A 13,974-nucleotide genomic window follows, 5' to 3' on the forward strand; every position below is an offset into this window, starting at 1 on the left:
CACTAACAGAGGGATTCCACCAGAGTTCATTTTCAGGTTTGATCAAGCCAACACCCTAGGAAATGACTTGGAACCCAGCTGTCCAAATACACTGTGATGTTCCCACAGTGACCTGTTACATCAGGTCAAATGCCTGCTATTTTGGCCACAAATCACTAGATCTAACCATCAGTGAAGCTTAATGGAAACTTTTAGAGTTCCTACCTTCTACATTTTACAAGGAAAGAAAAAAATATCTTTATTTTCCTTGCGGTGTGTCTAGGATTACTCCAGGGTGAAGTCAAATGCCTTTGGTGTTAACCAAAAACCACCACACCTAAACATCACTGAAGGTTATTGGAAAATTCTAGAGTTCAGTGTGAAGGGGATTTACCCTATTGCAGAAAAAGCTGAAACTTTGTTTCCATATTCCTAGAGTTACCGGGATGAAGTCAAAAGCTTCAATCTTAATCAGAATCACCCCTAATGTCACTGAAGGATATTGGAAAGTTTAGCAAAGAGTAGGAATTGGTTTTCCTTCTTCCCGTTTTGAAGAGGTAAATACAGTATCCCTCTGTTCATAGTTATACAGTCGCTCTGAAAAACACATTATCTATCATATTTTTTTCTGTATATTGCTGGCATATTAATACATTTCACACATTTCTGTATAGTAAAAGATCATGGATTTTGTAAATACCTCGTTTTACTCGTTGATTTAAAATGTCGATCGATTTGTCTTCAGAGATTGGGCTGCAGATGGCTTTTCAATCTAATCAATATACTATCCATGTGCTTGTATGTATATTTAAAACTTGTGGATTTGATTTATTTATGTCAGAAAGCCTAATTGTTTGTATCAGTAGCTTCTAATGAGGCATCACATGTTGAATGAAACATCAGCTTCCCACACACGATTAGCCTGATTTATGGAAAACCCCTTTTTTTCTTATTATTTGTTCAGTTTTCATTGCTAATCTTTGTTTTTGTTTGTTTTTCTGCTGTTCTGATCTGAAATCAGCGCTTTACCGTTATTTATTATCTGCAGGAGAGATCATGTAGCTCACTCTGTGATATAGAGAGCCATGAACCTGCAAATCATCTGTTAGCAGAAACGCTGCTCTTTCAGCACCTGGTTTCCTATGTAGATTTTTCTCAGCATCTGCTAGATATTACAAGGGTAATGACTAGTAGTTTTGTTCAAAGTCCTTCTCCATCGAAAGGCCTGCACGATAGCTTAGGTCATAGAAAACTAAACTGTAAACACATTTTCTTCTTATAAAGGCCTTTTATTGTTTTAGTTTGAGGGGAGCGTTAGTCTGTCTTTATTTAAGGGCTGTAGTGTTTCTGCTAGCATTCAAGCCATAAAGTCTGCATAAATTCAAAATTTATGATGTTTATCTTGCTAGTACACATCATTAAGGTGGACAATTAATGTGAACACATTAATTGACTGGAAAAATCGACTGTTTTGTTAATTTTTGATCAAAATCTGTTCTTGTTGATGATGCTTGGGTAAAATGTGCTTTGTTACGCCAGTTTGCTGTCACTGAAGGATGAGAGGAGGAGCTCAAAATTACAGCCCCACCCATCTATCTATCTATCTATCTATATATCTATCTATCTATCTATCTATCTATCTATCTATCTATCTGTCTGTCTGTCTGTCTGTCTGTCCGTCCGTCCGTCCGTCCGTCCGTCCGTCCGTCCGTCCGTCCGTCCGTCCGTCCGTCCGTCCGTCCGTCCGTCCGTCCGTCCGTCCGTCCGTCCGTCCGTCCGTCCGTCCGTCCGTCCGGATCCATATATGATAAATAGATAATACAAATTGTATTTATTTATTTATTTATGGTGTAAACATTTGCATATACAAATGTTTGATAATTGAATGAATGGTTTTGAGTGTGATGACTTACACAATAAAAAATGATTGTAAAGTTGTGAAGAGTTTGACAGTTTATATGAGAATCAGCTCATCGGTTTGGATCAAGAAGTCTTTTGCAATTAATTTTTGTCCAAACTACAGAACATTGTACTTACTGTTTGCACACATTGTGCCAAAGTATTTGCAATTTGCTTAAATCAATAAGTAATGCTAATCTGAAGTAACCAAAAAGCTAATTGTTCAGAGATCAAAACTTATTGTTTAGAAAAATTAAAATTTCTTTTGATAATTGAGCCAAAGCAATTAAGAAAAACGGAAATATTGACCTTTAAATAATTGTAAAAAATCTAATCCAGCCAAGTTACAGGTTGTCTTAGTTGCTTTGGTGCATTTCTCACAACACTATTGACATTTGCACAACAGATAATGCACTTCAAAAACAATTAGTACAAACTGCAAAACCTTGATAACCTGAAAAAGTGGATCACTAGCTCAAAATGGATCACTCATTCCTCAAAATGTCATGTCAATGAAAGTGTCAGTGTCATCAAGATGAAAAGTCCTGACACCATTGTTTATGAACAAGATTGTCAAATGGCTTTGTCATGTTTTCATTATGACACTTCACTCTGGACATTTATTTTTTCCAAAAAAAAAAAAAAAAAAAAAAAAGTCTGATTTTGGTGACACTTCCTGAAAATGCTCAAGACAGCATTTTATACTATTAACACAGACATTTGAAAACTACAGTAAATTTAGACATCACTGCATTTAGTGAAGTACAAGACACTGAATATGTATGTTTCACATTTTACTGCATTTGCTGCATTTCAAAGCATTGTGCAAAATAATAAATACACCCTTATTTACAACAAACATAAGCTTTCTTTGGGTAAAGCTGTGCACAACTTTAAACAATATTGCAGTAAATATTGGAACTGAACCTACAACACACACAGTTCTGTAAATCATTCATGAAATTGTTCAGTTTAGAAGACATTTTCAGGGGGGGAAAAAAGACTTAATTTTTTAAATAAAATTTGCTTGAAAGATTTTGACAACTAGTTCAACATAATAACTTTAATTTCTATTACATCAACAACTGTAATGAATAAGTAATGAACTATTAGTTGTATAGCATTCACACGTTTAGTAATTTTGACTGACATAACATAAGCAAATGATAATGTTATAAAACAGCAGAGAGTTGTATGAAAGCAATTGATGCATGTCCAAAAGCATCTGCAATTTGTTGGAAGGAATGAGAAATGATGTACACAAATTAATAATTATTTTGAGAAATGCATTAACTTTTGTGCAAATGTGAATAGTTTTGTGAGAAATGCACCAAAGCCACTGGGAAAAACTGTAAAAGAAATAAGACTTTTTCCAGAAGAAAAAAGTATTGTAGAAAAAACTTTGAAAATTGCCTTGGTCTGTTAAATAAGTTGGGAAATACTTGAACAATTTACAGGATTAACAATTTTACAGGAAGGCTAATGATTTTGACTTCAATGGTGTATAAATGCACACTCATATTTAAATCTTTTTCATAAAATCTGTAACCATTTTGCATTATATATTTTTTTTAAATGATCTTTTTAAAAAATTGTGTTCCTTATTTTTTGTTGATTGTCTTAATCTGAATTTATCTTGAAAAACTAATTGACAGAGATGCCCAAATAAGGGCCCACAGGCCAAAGTTAGCACTTTGCAACCTTTGATTTGATCCACCATCCCATTTGAGAATAGAGGGAGAATGACGGGTTGGTGGATGGGTGGATATCTTGCAAATAATATTGTCATTTCGAATGTGATGTAACCATTTATATGTTTGTTTTTTGATATCTTAAGTTTTGTAAAATCATCAGATTTTTAAAATCTTTAAATACTGTCACTCGAAATGCACAAATCAGAGCAAAGGCAGGTGCAGCTTAGGGTATTCAGCATTGAACCCCATTGTATTGATAGGATTGTTTCTGCTGTAATAAATTAATTATTACTATTTTTTTAAATATACTGCATTAGTTAATATACTTTAAAGCAATGTTTTCTAGTTATTTTTAAATATTAGGAAATAAATTAGGAGATTACGCATAGAAACTTTAATGCACCTTCAGCCCACAGTCCTTAGTTAAATTTGGTTTTTGGCCCTTCATGAAAAAAAGTTTGGGCAACCCTGCTATATATAATCTGTAATTATAATCTATCATTTCTCAAAACATGGAGTGATAGCCAAGGGATAAAATTGAGAATATTTACTGTGGCAGTGCATTAAACTGTTTGAAAAAATGTATTTATTTAATTATTTATTCTTTTTTTTCTCAGAATGCTTGAGGATGACCTGAAAATCAGCAGTGATGAAGAGGACAATGATCAGGTAACTGAACCCTGCGAGTCACTGATGCAGCTGTTGAATGTTTAATCTATTTGAATTGTAATTGATTTTCCAGACAGAAGAATGTTTGAGTTTGATTGACAGTCTCGCTCTGAACACACAGTGGATTATCACAATATAATGAGCTTCCATATATCATCAGAGCGGGAAACATCGTGTTCTTGTGTAATGATGTATATACAGGTGTGCCCACAGTACATACACGTATACATATCAGTGAAACCATTGAAAATAATGACACCCGGCTGACCTTTATACAGGTCATTTCAGGGGATAAAATTCTCACAGCGTCTTAAACTGAGAATCAGAAATAAGGTCTAAAGTCTCATAAATAATTGAAAAGAAGCCTGTTTTTCTGAATATAATTCATGCTCACTAATATATGCTGTGATACACACTCTTCATACATATAGACATGCGATTTGCTTAGAGGCATTTTTCCAAGACATATACAAGCATTTTTCTCTGTGTGAGCTGCATGAAAGGACCTGCGGTAAGGCATAATGAACACCTGCGTGTGTGTTTGTGTGTGTATGTGTTTGTGCATGTGTGAGTGAGAAAGAAAGAGAAAGAGAGAAGATGAACTTCCTTTTTCACTATTTCTATAGGCATAAAAAATGTTTTAAACGCAATAAAATGAAAAATTAAAATAAAATAGCACAAGATAATTGAAAGATAAAATATGGGTGAGTGAGAGAGAAACAGGAGAAGGAGAATGAATGGAATTCCTGTCTCACTATTTATTTAAGCATAAAAATACTATAAAAATAAAATAAAAAACTAAAATAACACAAGATAATATAACAATACAATTTGACAGAGAGAGAGAGAGAGAGAGAGAGAGAGAGAGAGAGAGAGAGAGAGAGAGAGAGAGAAATGTTTTTCCTTTCTCACTTTTTATGGGCATAAAATGAATTAAAATATGAAATAATATATATATATATATATAGAGAAAGGAAAGGAAAGGAGAAACATAATACAAAACATAAAATAATATAAAAATAATAATAAAATAAAATAACGAAATACTATTTTTAAAGTTTTATTCAATTGCAAAGGGTGATCTTGAGGGGCACAAGTTTTTTGTGTCATTTTACTTTAATAAATTATTGTGTTATGCTATTTTGACCTCTCCTAAATTAAACTTGACAGTGTCAGAAATGATCTACAATGTTAACTGTTTATTAACATTTTAATTTACAGATATTTTCAGTGTGTAGTAGTTATCAACCAAGTACAAGGTGGACCATTGCAGTGTACAGTTAAGACAACAACAAAAAAGTTACCTGACTGTTTACTTGACAGCTTTAATGAAGGAAATATTTACATCCCAATGAATCACTGCAGATTACACATTAAAAACAATAGAGAAAATATGTCTTATTTTTGCTTTATTTCTGTTAAACTTACAATTTAGTTAATTTAAATTAATCAAAAATATGTCTAATAGAAACACATCAATTTTTTAATAACTTTCATACATCGCAAAATCATTTTATGATTAAATGAGCAGGTTTTTCAGGCAATATGAAGAAAAAAAGTTTGCAAAACAGAAGTTAAAATACTATTCTCTAAATGAACAGATTAGGTATTTTGTAAAAGTCACATGATCTTTGATCTAAAAATTATGTAGTATAACCTCCTGGGGAAAAAAATCATGGTTTGGGGTTACATTCAGTTTGAGGGTGAACAAAAGATCTGCAAAGTGGATGGCAACATCAACAGCCCCGAGGTATTAAGACATTTGTGCTGCCCATTACATTACAAATCACAACAGAGGGCAAATTCTTCAGCAGGATAGCGCTCCTTCTCATACTTCAGCCTCCATATCAAGGTTCCTGAAAGCAAAGATGGTCAGTGTGCTTCAGGATTGGCCAGCCCAGTCACCAGACATCAACATTATTGAGCATGTCTGGGGTAAGATAAAGGAGGAGGCATTGAAGATGATCCAAAAGAACTCTGGGAGTCCTGCATGAACGCTTTCTTTGCCATTCCAGATGACTTTATTAATAAATTACTTTATTTATGTCTTTATTTAATTTGATGATGGACAAAAAGTTCAGCCAGTGTGTAAATGTAATTGAAACAGCATGAGGTTGTATTTACTTATTTAATGTGTTAAAAATTCAGACAAAAAGTTTGGCTTTCTTTGACTTACTTTTTGCATAACATGCTTACAACTATTTTGTTTAAGCTATGGCAGTGATATACATAAACCTACAAACATCTGTTATCAAAATTGTTGCAGAGATTAGGTTTTTACACAGCACACTTAATGAAAAAGCTGTAAGTTCACAAGAGTTTTTAGAAAAAATATTAATATAATCGAAACACATTTTCCTTCATAGCAGCTGTATCCTCATTTCCATTGAAAATTGAATATTTAAGGTCTGATGTAGCACAAATTGATCATAATTACTCAATGTTGATTTCAACAGGTGCTATACTAAATCATTCTATCACACTGGCTTTTGGGGAAATCTAATTTGATCCAAATCCCATTAATGATGTCGATACTCTCTCACCACCCTCCTCTCTCATACAGTATATAACCTCTAAACCAAATGCCCAAACACTCCTCATCCTCATGATGGCACATGTATATGTGTGTGTGTGTGTGTGTCTGCATGCATGTGGGTTTACGTACGCACACCATCGCCTTCAGCAACGGCCCCCAACCACGGTTGCCTAGCAACATCCATCTGCGAGCAGCCTGGAATGAGCCCAAATTCCCCACTGAGAGGGAAACAGCAATAAGAGGGCCTGTGACAGATGATCTGAGTTGTTTCATCTAATACACTGTGAAGATCACCGGCTCTCTCTCCCTGAATGATAAATGGACTGTACACAGATCAATGGGCGCAGCATTAAACCCAAAAAAGCCCAGGTAGAGCTGTGTTCATCTTTAGTGCTGGAGATCTCAATATATCCCCATTTACCTGGAGAGATTTGATTCTGAAGGTAGTGCTTATGTGGCAGTAAAGCACTCTATGATGTATTTACAACAGCTGAAGGAGTCGCTGTGACAAACAGACATAATAAACAGCATGCTGTCATAGAGGAACATGTGCTGATTAGCTCAGGAGATGAATGTGATTGAGTAAAGAGATGGAGCGATAGGGCTAATATTATCAGCATTAATAGTCGAAACAGGAAAATATTGATTTTTTTGTTAGCATTCAAATTAAATTGTAATTCACAATCAAACTCTTGAAAACTCTAATGCTAATTTTAACAATTGTACTATATCTTGTTCAACATGTGTAAATGGCAGAATTCAATAACACACAGATTAATAATAAAAAAAAATCATATATTGTTTGTTTTTAGAATTTTAAAATAAGTATTTTTAAGGTCAGTGGTATTACATTAAACAAAGAATTCACTGACAGATATAGAATCTGAACATATAGATATAGATATAGAACATATAGAATCAACATACACTACATGTGTAATATGTGTTTGAAATAAATTATTTTTTTGTTTGCATTGCAATGGTATTACAGTATTTTAACAAAATCAGTTACAAAACGTAATGGAAGTTCCTACATGGTACTACAATTACCAACTTAAATCCTGCATTAAAATAACTATAAATAGTTAATATAATGAATTATAATTCACATTATATACACTACCTGACAAACGTCTTGTCGTCGATCCCTGTTGTAAGAGCAACACATAATAACTCGACTTCTAGTTGATCATTTGGAAAAGTATTAGAAGGCAGATTTTTCAGATAAATCATCTGTTGAACTGCATCATAATCATCACAAATACTGCAGAAGACCAGTTGGAACCCGCAGGGACCCAAGATTGTCATAGAAATAAGTCAAGTTTGGTGAAAGAAAAATCATGGTTTGGGATTACATTCAGTATGCGGGAGTTGATGGCAACATTAACAGCCTGAGGCGTCAAGACATTTGTGCAACCCATTACATTACAAACCACAGAAAAGGGGAAATTCTTCAGCCGGATAGCACTACTTGTCATACTTGAGGCTCCACATCAAAGTTCCTGAAAGCAAAGTAGGTCAAGGTGCTCCAGGATTGGCCAGCCCAGTCACCAGAACATTATTGAGCATGTATGGGGTAAGATGGAGGAGGGATTGAAGATGAATCCAACGAATCTTGATGAAGTCTGGGAGTCCTGCAAGAACGCTTTCTCTGTCATTCCAGATTACTTTATTAATAAGTTATTTGAGTCAGAGATATATGGATGCTGTTGTCCAAGCTCATAGGAGTCATACAAAATATTAACTATTTTTCCACTGCACCATGACTTTATATTCTATACTGTACATTATTTCTGTTAAGTGGCATTACTGTCCTAATTAAATAATTAAAAAGCAAGGCATGATCATATTTTATTTTGGTAATATAAGTCTTATCTAGAGGCTTTTGCTTTTCATATAAGCCACTTTGGATACCAAATGATCAACCAGAAGTCAAGTTATTATTTGTTGATCCTAAAACTTGGATAGGTGACAATGCTTTTGTCTGGTAGTGTAATAATTTGTTGTGTTTGTTTTAAGCTTTGTATTTAACAGTTTAACTAGATAGATAGATAGATAGATAGATAGATAGATAGATAGATAGATAGATAGATAGATAGATAGATAGATAGATAGATAGATAGATGGATGGATGGATGGATGGATGGATGGATGGATGGATGGATGGATGGATGGATGGATGGATGGATGGATGGATGGATGGATGGATGGATGGATGGATGGATGGATAGATAGATGATAGATAGATAGATAGATAGATAGATAGATAGATAGATAGATAGATAGATAGATAGATAGATAGATAGATAGATAGATAGATAGATAGATAGATAGATAGATAGATAGATAGATAGATAGATAGATAGATAGATAGATAGATAGATAGATAGATAGATAGATAGATAGATAGATAGATAGATAGATATGATATGATATGATATGATGCTGGAAGCAAAAATATATGTGTTTTGCTGACAGTGCCTTTCATACTTTTGACAATGCCATATTGTATTATACCGGGAAACTAAAGTTTGATTGAAGACATTATTATATTTGTATAATTATAATACACAATAAATGTGATGAATATTTGCAACCACATTATTAATATCACATGTAAATTCTGATAAAAACTGAATGAACTGTACTCTCTTCCACCTTTGATACCCAGCAAATTTCTCTCTGGTCGCTGGAAGCAACAGGCATATGCACTTCTGCATGTCATGCTATATGTGGGTTGTCAAGGGTAATAATAGCTAATTGACTGTGCTCGTTTTAGTACTACTTAAACATCTCGACAACTAAAGATGCGTGTGAACGACACGAATTACTGAACTCTGGTGTGAACTCAAGAAATCACAGGAATTTACAAACGTTCTGCCTGAGTAGAATCTCCATCCTGGAAAATCAATATACATTTCCTCAAGCAGCACTGATCTACTGTTTCGGGTCATGCTTAACTGTTCTCTCAAAGTCCCCCTCTCCCAAATAAACATGCAAGCAAATGAGTCTATGAGGGAAAATGAGCAGACACTCAGATATTGCGATTCTGCTGTTTTCTGATATCTTGTGCTCCCTCTCTCTGTCTGTGTGTGTGATTCTTTGTAATCTGATGGGCTGTTGTGTTGTTCACAGGCCGCTGAGAAGCCCAAGCCCAGGAGCACTGCACTCAAGTAAGTGACTAATCAAGTCCAATTCATTCTGATTCTGTGCTGCTGTTGCTGCTGGTGGTGTGGCTGTTGGGGAAACAGCAGGTCATTTGTGGAGATGGAGATCAAAAACTAAACACTTGCAAGCAAAATCTACTGGACATACTGATCTATCTATCTGACTGTCTGTCTGTCTATCTATCTATCTATCTATCTATCTATCTATCTATCTATCTATCTATCTATCTATCTATCTATCTATCTATCTATCTATCTATCTATCTGTCTATCTGTCTATCTGTCTATCTATCTATCTATCTATCTATCTATCTATCTATCTATCTATCTATCTATCTATCTATCTGTCTGTCTGTCTGTCTGTCTGTCTGTCTGTCTGTCTGTATGTCTGTATGTCTGTCTGTCTGTCTGTCTGTCTGTCTGTCTGTCTGTCTATCTATCTATCAAACCATCCATTGATCTATCATCCATCCATCCATCCATTCATTCATCAATCCATCTATCAAACCATCCATTAATTCATCCATCCATCAATCCATTCCTCTATATCTATTAGTTTTTCTTTCTTTATCTATCTATCCATCCATCCATCATTTTATTATTCAGTCTAACAAATATTATCATTATTTATACAGTTATTGATTTCTAAACGTTAATTTTTCAGAATATCACTCCTAATTCTAGTCAAACATCGAGTTTTTAATTTAATTCCATTTCCATATTCTCCCGATATCTCGTCTGTCCACTTGCTTCAGTCAAGGATGCTCCATAGCTTCTAGAGCATTCCTGCATGTATTTTTATCTTCATTTCATCTGTAGTGGTGGTCCTGATGGCTGGGGATTGGGAATAGGAGGTGCAAATGGGGCCTCATTAAGCAGACAGAGAGAAAGCATGGCCTACAGCCGTGTTCCCTCAGTGGGAGTTTGGGACTGGAGGTGCTGGAAGCGTTTCGGCTGCGCTGCTGTTCTCTCTGTGGTGGGTAAGGGGGTGGAGAGGCTCTGACTGAGGGACAGGGGTTTGTCCCAGCTGCAGTTAGTGAGGTGAGAGCTGGGCTGATGAAGCACACCAGAGGACCATTGGTGGATTGTGGGTGGTGCTTTAGTTCTGACACTGAGTGAAAGAGTTGTGGAAGTTTTAATTTTATATATCTCTTGTGATCAGTTTAGAATGTTAAATGTGCCATCTGATCAGTTGCTAAAGTCAAATTTGCTTTTCCGCTAAAGATGGCACTGAGCCAGAGAAGAACATGTTCAACGCTTGCTAAAATTACAACAAATAATATTATTTTAGGTTTTAGACCTTTAAATACACACTAGCAAGTCATAACATTTATAGTTGGTAAATACACACTGATGTCTATAAGGATGGCAAAAATTATTATTTTTAAACTTAAAAGGATGATTCACATCTGATGTACAATGTTTAAGTTACTATAATGTATTTATCTATGATGTAATCTTTCTCCCAGTTATTTTTTTTTTTTCATAAATTTGGGAGAAGTTGATAAATTGGCCTGTTGTAAATCTATTAGAAAATATTTCTTTGTCAAATAAATCTTCAATTGTTTATTAAATTCTCCAGAACTCATAAATTATCAACATTGAATATAATTTAATTTATTCTGTATTAAAACAGATTTCTGAAGGACAATTCTGACACTAAAGTCAAAATAGCCATAATAATGCTGAAAAATTAGCGTTGCCATTATTAATGAAAAATGATTTTAAAATGTAGTCAAATATACTCTTATTTAAATGTTAATAATATTTCACCATAAAGCTATATATTACGTTTACTTTTTCTGACAATTTTAATTAAGTTAATGTTGTCATTTTGCTTTGTTGACTTTTTTTCACTAATAATTTTTATTTTCACAAAAATGTCACTACATTTTCTAATCATTCCTATTCCCATGTTTGCCTGGGATCACATCTATCCACTAGCTTTAGTCGGTGATGCACTTCTATGGCTTTACGGCATCACCATTTAAAAAATGGGTGATCTGATCTTAAACATAAATCATTGCTGGAATCATACTAGCTAAAAGCCCATTTAAAATGAATTATCATAGAACTGAAGCTTCTGCGAGATATCTGCGAGGCCTTGTAATGTTGTTCATGTAGGTTTGCTTCAATTCCAGCAGTCTCAGTCCTAACAATGCATTGTGCCCATTAAAACATCCCCTACAGTTCAGCCGTGGGCTCCACACTGCAGCTCCCTGAGCAAGAGCTCATCCAGAACACACTCTCTATGCTTCAAATCTGTGCTAAAGCCAGACCCACTGTGAAAATCACTGGTCATTCAGTGTGTGTAATTGTTTTCTGGGGCCACATTTCACTCGAGGAGTCTTTCCCTCTGGAGGCGCTTGTTGACAGTCACACCATGCAATTGTTCTGTCATCATGAGTGCTGCACAACACGCCACAAGTGTTAAAAAAACAAAGTCTGCTTTAATATCACACTTATGGTATGATGCATACTATTATAATATTACATGATAACATACAGAACATGTCTGACATGTGGCTTTTGATTGATGTGTTTTCCTGAATCTTGCACTCTGTTGAAGTGTTGCCTAGTTCGAAAAACTTTTTTTTTTTTTTTTTAAGTAGTATAGAATCAAAATCAGCCATATTTTGCCATATTTAAATAAAAAGTTTAAGATTTTTATTTGATATGTACATTCAGAGACAAATTTTTATTTTTATTTTTTTTTATATATTTCCCAAGTGATGTTTAACAGAGTCATTAAGACATTTTCACTGTATTTCCTGTAATATCTTTATTTTATTTGGAGGAAAATCTTTTAGTTTGGCTATATTATATAATATATGGGTGTCACGGTGGTGCAGTGGGTAGCACAATCGGCTCACAGCAAGATGGTTGTGGCTCGAGCCTCGGCTGGGTTAGTTGGCATTTCTGTGTGAAGTTTGCATGTTCTCCCCGTGTTTGCATGGGTTTCCTCTGGGTGCTTCGGTTTCCCCCACAAGTCCAAAGACATGCGCTACAGGTGAAATGGGTAAGCTAAATTGCCCGTACTATGTGTGTGAATGAGTGTGTATGAGTGTTTCCCAGTGATGAGTTGCAGCTGGAAGGGCATTCATTGCGTAAAACATATGCTGGATAAGTTGCCGGTTCATTCCGCTGGGGCGACCCCAGATTAAAGAAGGGGCTAAGCCAAAAAGATGTGAATGAATAAATAAATACTGTAATGTATGTCAATATTTATTATACGTTATATTTCCTTTCTTTTTTCAAGTTTTTTTTGGGGGGGTGGGGTGGGGGTAAATATTATTAATACAGGAGGGCTTGGCTTATGATAATGCCTTAAACAGTACAATATATATTATATTATTTTATCCTTTATATACAAGAGTTGTAATTATTATTATTATTATTATTATTATTATTATTATTATTATAAAGGATTTTCAGAAATTAATAATATCATATTTCAGTTTATCAGTTTTAATAAATTGTAATACATCTATGCTGTAATTACCTATATCCAAAGCTAAACCCACATTTTTTTATGAATGAATTAATAAATGAGTGAATGAATGAATGAATGAATGAATGAATGAATGAATGAATGAATGAATGAATCAATCAATCAATCAATCAATACATCAATCATAAATAAATCAATAAATCAACAAATCAAAGAATGAATCAACAAATGAATGAACAAGCTCAATAAAGCAGTTAGCTTTTCCAGAGCTGTACAGAATAATTTGTGATTTGACAATTTTGGCTGTGCAACTTAATACCGCCTTGCCTTTGATAAACTTGCTGGCCTGAAAAGCCTCTGAAAATGCCTTTTAAAAATAGTAACCCAGCTCAATAACTGTCAGTTTGATTTAGGAGGCTCGGTTGAGGAGTTTGCTTGTTTTTCTTTTTTCCGTAGAACTCCGGGTTGGACTGTTTATCCGATGTTTAGTCTCCTACTGTAGACACTCTTTGATCAGAATCCTGCAATTATTTTCCTTGCCTTTCATTTAGACAATCCTCCAGTCTCCTCCACTTACTC

At 34.5% G+C, this 13,974-nt stretch overlaps 1 protein-coding gene across 1 annotated transcript in view; it reads left to right on the forward strand.

The window, feature by feature from the left end:
- aff2 (AF4/FMR2 family, member 2) overlaps positions 1–13,974 on the forward strand; it is a 408,814-nt gene that overhangs the window by 287,784 nt on the left and 107,056 nt on the right. Inside the window, exons 8-9 of the mRNA XM_002664383.7 lie at positions 4,190–4,241; positions 9,913–9,950. Coding sequence (XP_002664429.3) covers positions 4,190–4,241; positions 9,913–9,950 — 90 coding nt within the window. The remainder of the gene's footprint in view (positions 1–4,189; positions 4,242–9,912; positions 9,951–13,974) is intronic.

This window comes from Danio rerio, chromosome 14, assembly GCF_049306965.1.
Source record: "Danio rerio strain Tuebingen ecotype United States chromosome 14, GRCz12tu, whole genome shotgun sequence".
Taxonomy (NCBI): Eukaryota; Metazoa; Chordata; class Actinopteri; order Cypriniformes; family Danionidae; genus Danio; species Danio rerio.